Source organism: Chenopodium quinoa, unplaced genomic scaffold (assembly GCF_001683475.1).
Source record: "Chenopodium quinoa cultivar QQ74 unplaced genomic scaffold, ASM168347v1, whole genome shotgun sequence".
Taxonomy (NCBI): Eukaryota; Viridiplantae; Streptophyta; class Magnoliopsida; order Caryophyllales; family Amaranthaceae; genus Chenopodium; species Chenopodium quinoa.
In genome coordinates this window covers 508,111-513,797 of record NW_018743032.1, presented here as the reverse complement: position 1 = coordinate 513,797, position 5,687 = coordinate 508,111, and the positions used below count along the sequence as shown (strand labels likewise).

General features: G+C 37.2%; 1 protein-coding gene across 1 annotated transcript; it reads right to left on the bottom strand.

The window, feature by feature from the left end:
• Window positions 1-1,671: 1,671 nt before the first annotated feature.
• On the bottom strand, window positions 1,672-5,295 carry LOC110730374. Its single transcript, XM_021910161.1, has 2 exons — window positions 4,565-5,295; window positions 1,672-4,385 (listed from the first exon to the last, which is right to left on the bottom strand). The coding sequence occupies exon 2, from the start codon at window positions 4,235-4,237 to the stop codon at window positions 1,967-1,969; it is 2,271 nt and encodes a 756-aa protein (XP_021765853.1). The 5' UTR covers window positions 4,238-4,385; window positions 4,565-5,295; the 3' UTR covers window positions 1,672-1,966.
• Window positions 5,296-5,687: the final 392 nt, after the last annotated feature.

Below are 5,687 nucleotides of genomic sequence, written 5' to 3'. Positions count from 1 at the left end.
CTTATATAGATGCTAATTAGGGTTTCTAACTAGCCGTTGCAAGGTGATTAACAGTGCCCCTGAATATTCGGAACCACTTCATCATTATCTTCACTCTGCCTGTTCTTCTAACGGCTTGTAACAGCTGTTGTGTGGACTTGGTCACTCACGTTTATCTTCTCCTAAAAAGTCGGGAAGCAGTTTGTTGCTTCTTTCGATCGTCGAAGCCAGTCAGTCTTCGTCGTCCTTCCAGTCCTCATCGCTTGACCCTGGTTGACTGTCATTGACTAAGGCTTACAGTTTTTTACCCATAACAAAAGGTATCAAAAATGAACCAAAGACAATTATGTATAATTGAAATCCAAGGCAAACCTAACAATTGATAGAGTTACAGCATTCCAACCAGTCAAATTCCTGATTTGCTCAGGATCGACATTAGAGGACATGGGGCAAGGAAAGACACAGCACACCAATGATCAAGAATGAGCGCGTTGAAGCTTACGCATACAGCTTTATAAATAAATATAATTAAATTAAAGGAGAAAAAAGAGATAAAAATGGAAGGAATTGAAGCAATAATGTAGAGCAACAATGGTATCAATAATGGAGCCAGAATCTCCAGTTTTTGATGCCATAATAATATCTTTACACCTGAATTAGCCGACAAATTTGATGCATACAAACTAATAAAGGCTTTAGGCGTATCATAACTCTATTAGCCGACAAATTTGATGCATACAAACTAATTAAGGCTTTAGGCGTATCATAACTCTATTATTCTATTAACGCAGCACATAAAACCAAGCAGTGAACAACATTAGAAAAAGAAGCTAAACAACCATCCTCAGGCTGTCAGTCATACCATAATACTGCAAACTCACCAGCGGATGGGTGTTGGTAATTAACTTGAACCACCAGTAGGGGGAAGCTAGTTAGCAATATAAACCAGAGCATCTTCGTCTATAGATTCATCATCCAAGAATGTGATTAAACTCAATTTTTATACGTTGGCAAATTATGCAACTCTGTGGCATAGGCATAAAGATCAATCCACCAGAACCTTAGTTTCACTGTCAAGGATAATATTTATCACACATTGTAAGGGAGTGAAAAAAGGCCAAAGGATTAAGCTTCAGCACCAGCTGGCTTCTACCTCTTTTATCATTTTGTAAAATTTTGAAGAGATTTGGAGCAAAGCCTTCAGGAGATAATAAGACCTTGGATTAACCAGGTATTTATCACACATTGGTAAGAAGGGAGTGGAAAAGGCCAAAGGATTAAGCTTCAGCACCAGCTGGTTTCTACCTCTTTTATCATTTTGTAAAATTTTGAAGAGATTTGGAGCAAAGCCTTCAGGAGATAATAAGACCTTGGATTAACCAGGAAATGCTCGCTCTCTCTCTCTCTATGAAGAAATCAAGTAATATTGGTTAGCAAATTATAATACTTCATCCAAAATCCAACATTTAAGCTGGAATGAAGATAGAACTTAAAAATTAAAAAATTTCTTATGATGGCACTATTATTATCCCAAAAAGAGTTAAACTAATGAGATGGTTCCTTCAGCACAAGATCTTCTACAAAGGCTTCTACAAAGCCTATACAGCATGACAGAACATTAATTATTGATGTGTAGAGACACACTATAAAATAAAAGTTGGAAGAAAGAACATATTAGATTAAACGATGTAATAGAAAAATAAATCACCCACTATGATTCTAGAGGGTGTCATCGATATGCAATCGAGTACCTTAAAACAGGGAATCTTAACTTCCATTAAGCTATGCAGTTAGAAAGCACAAATAATACTAAAGGTCATAGATAGAAAATTCTTAAAAAGATATTACATTATAAAGTCATCTTCCTAGCTGTACCCTTAGCTTAGCAACCTACAGAGATGAAAAAACTGAACATACTTTGTAGAATTACCTAATAACAAGTTGACAGCAATGTGGCTAGAATATCTAGACGGGATTACCTCAGTGTTCAGTCTTCCCTTCTACATTTAGCTTCAATGGAAGGAGATTTGCGTGGAGATGGGGCATAGTTAAGCCGATAACAAACAAGTGAAGGTCCGAAGATTTCAAACTTCCCTGAACTACTGAAGGCTGTTTCAGCATCTGAACGTCTCTTGAATACCACCCTGGCACAAAGTTTTTTGGCCAATACTTCAGTTTCTGATTCCTTCAAAGAACCATAGTGACTGAAAATTTTTATTAATTTGGCTTTCGTAGGAATAGAATCCATGTCAGCGAATTTCAAAGTTAAGGCTGTTGGTGAATCTTCCAGCTGCTTTTTCACATCAAATAGCCCCCCTTCTGATGTACCATTTTCAGATCCAAAATGCTGAGGAGGTGATGAAACTGTAGACTCCATCTCCTGCGAACCGACAGAACTTCCATCTACCTCAGAATGTTCAGGCTTAATTACAATCTCACTCAAGAAAGTTTGTTGCTCAAAGATTTCGATGGTTTGGTTCGTGCAACAAGCATCCTCTACACCTTCGACGACTGATGTTGTCGTAATTTCAGATTCAGATGCCTTTGATTTAGACTTCATACCAGAAATACACCCCACTGGATCTATTTCAGCAGGTCCTGACCCAGAGAGTACTTCATTAGGACTGTCACTTGTATCTTCCTCCCCAGACTTTTCATGCTTCTGCAAGAGCTCAATGTCAGGAACAATTGAATTTCTAAAAACGGAAATGAAAGTGACCATCTTACTCAACAAACTGTATTGTTTGAGGGGTTCAATAGCAGCCAAGTGTAGTTCTGAAAGAATTGCATCAATAGAGGCATACTCAGAAGTGAGTTTGCTGCATTGCTTGTTGTTACCTTCATCTTTGCTAGTTTTTGTATGCGAGGACACATCATGTTTGAGTAAAGGCGATGACTGGCTCAGTTGACCTGCAACTCTTAGAATGCTTTCTCCTACTCTAAAAGACGGTTTTGGGTCTTTCACTTTCATAGTTGTTCCCAGAGGACTGGATTCCTTAGTTCTTGAGGGAGTTGAGTCATTAGGAAAAGATTTGACCTCTTTTTGTCTCCTGGCAGAAGATGAGATGGATTTACTGCCTAATTTTCTTTTAGTCCCCTTGTCATCTTCCTCTTGTACGCTCTTCTTACCTATCAAGTCAGACAAGCACCTGACCTTTTTTGTCGCATGACCCCTATCATTAGATGTTTTCTTCCTTTTTTGAGGCCTGTTATCATCCTCTTTAATGGTTACTGGTGGAGGATTGCCACCAACAATCCCTTCAGAATTCTCTTTTTCAGCAACGACTGGAGCATTAGCCTCATTATTCACATACCCTATCAACAATCCAAATTCGGCCAGATGATAAATACCCTTCCATCTATAATAGGCTGCCGTTTGAGCTCGAGCTACCACATGTTCTAGTCGGTCAACATCACCATATGGCTCTTGTGCAAAATCTTTTACATAATGAAGAAAATTCAATGGTTCAAAAGATGCTGCAGTATAAAATCTGTCACCTCCTTCTCGAATTCTTGATTGTTCACGGATTCCATCATTTTCAACAACTTGAGTTTTTAATTGGTTGTACACATCGTCAACAATACAATGACAAGAGAGACCAAATTCCACCCGCCTAGAGGTCTCAACCAAAACACAATCCACAGCATGTCGAAAAGATTCCGTTTGAGTCTGTTTTACCATCTGGGAGAAATTTGGGGCAAAAGGTTTCAACTTTGCCTCATCATTCCAAGCAAAAGTTTGATCCCCAAAGTAGCCCACAAAATAACCTTTCGACTTGAAATGCTTCCTAGCCTTCTCCGACGCATCCCCAGGTTCAAATATCTGAGCTGGCCACCAAGGATGGCTCTTAACTTTGCCCCAAACTATATCAGATGCACAAAACCCACCTTTGTTTTTACCCTTTTTCTTATTTTTTCCAACACACACATCCAAATCTACAACAACACTCACTCCCTTATGTTCCGAAAAATCTCCTACTTCCACCTTATCAATGGTGGCAGCCTGACTTTTGACCACCCCTGATTGAATCTCTACAGATTTCCTCGTCTCCACTTCCTTACCCCTTCTGCCAACATCAACAGGATTTGGATTCGGAAATAACTGCTGAGCAAAAGAATTGAAATTTGCCTTAATAGGGTTCTCTTGATTCTTGCTTTCTTTTTCAACACAAGCATCATTCAAAGAACCCAATTCACCCTTTAAAGTACTAGCCTCTCCTTTATCATTCAAATGCTCACCAACATTATCAACCTCCATACCCTCAGATTCTTGCTCTCTCCTCAAACCCTCTTCTTCAACTAGGGTTTCAAGAACACAACCACTCAATTCAGCACTAACAGCATTTTCTGAACAAGGGTCTTTAGAAACGACGTCGGATTGAATTTATACAGTTGAATCAGTAAGACTATGAAGCAAAAAATAAGCAATAGTTCAATGTTGAGAAATGTTAATTAAATGCACAAAAAATAAATTCAAAGTAATAAGAAATAGAAATAAGCAAGGTTATGATAAAGAAGTGAAAGAAAAATGTAAGGGAAAGTGATTTATGCCATTTAAGAAGAAGGTAGAAAGATGAGAGCTTACCTTGACAATTGATGAATGTTTTTTCGCAGCTTCAAGATTTGGGAATCAGCAAGGGAAATGAAAGAAAGAGGAAGACTCTCTACTCCGGTGTGTCTCAGCCCAAATCCTACCGCAGGGATACTTTGGTAATTTCGTAATTTTTTTAAAAATAAATTTTTTTTTTTTTTTTTTTTGAAAACCATCAAGCTTAGCACTTTATTAAATCAACAAGTTTTCAAGGTCATTACAAATCACCCCATGTAATTCCGGATGATACTCTTCAAGCCAAACACGAAACTCATTGAAACTACTACTAAGCAAAGCAAGCTCATGGGCTATGCCATTTCCTAGCCTTACCCCTAATTCGCTTTAAAAACAAATTTACAAAGGAGAAATTGTATAGAATAATCTCACTTTTGGACATCCGCTCAAAATAATTCCACTTTTGGGTTATTTTTAAATAATCCGATCTTTAATCCCAATTCGCTTTAAATTATCCTAACCGATCATGTAACCTGTTATAAAAAGTTATCTTACACGTGGCCTGTAATTGGTCAAAAAAATAAAAAACAATAAAAATAAATAAAATTTTATAAAAAGTTACTCTCTCCATCCCCTTTTGATTGTCACTTTTGCAATTTTAAATGCTCCATGAATATTTGTCACATTTCACATTTTTAGATTAAATAATACACATTATATTACAATTTTAACGACTTTCTATTTTACCCCCATATTTTTTCCCTCTTTAATTGTTGGTCCCCTTTGGAATTTGTAAGTATGACTACTTTCTCTCTCTATCAAACATTTTTAGCTTAGTCATCAAAAGGCCTTCCTAAGGGATGTTAGTTATGTATCTCATAATACATAACGAGGGGTACAATTGTCTTTTAACTTGTATTTTGAAAATTCCTAAGTACCACCTCCGTTTTGCTAAGTGTCATCCCGTTTTTGTACTTGAATAAAAAATAGTATTATATTGTCTTTGGTAGAAGAGCCATATTCAATTTGTTTGGTAATGGGGAGTCTGTCTCTCTCCTCCCTTCATTCTTATTTTTTGTTCTTTATTTTGTTCTTCTCTCTCTCCTCTTCCTTCCTTATTTTTATTTCTCGCCTGGTGAATTCTAGTGTTAATTCGTTCGTT

Bases quoted from the DNA above. Each gene is read 5' to 3' on its own strand.
- LOC110730374 (XM_021910161.1), bottom strand. From the start codon at position 4,237: ATGGAGGTTGATAATGTTGGTGAGCATTTGAATGATAAAGGAGAGGCT.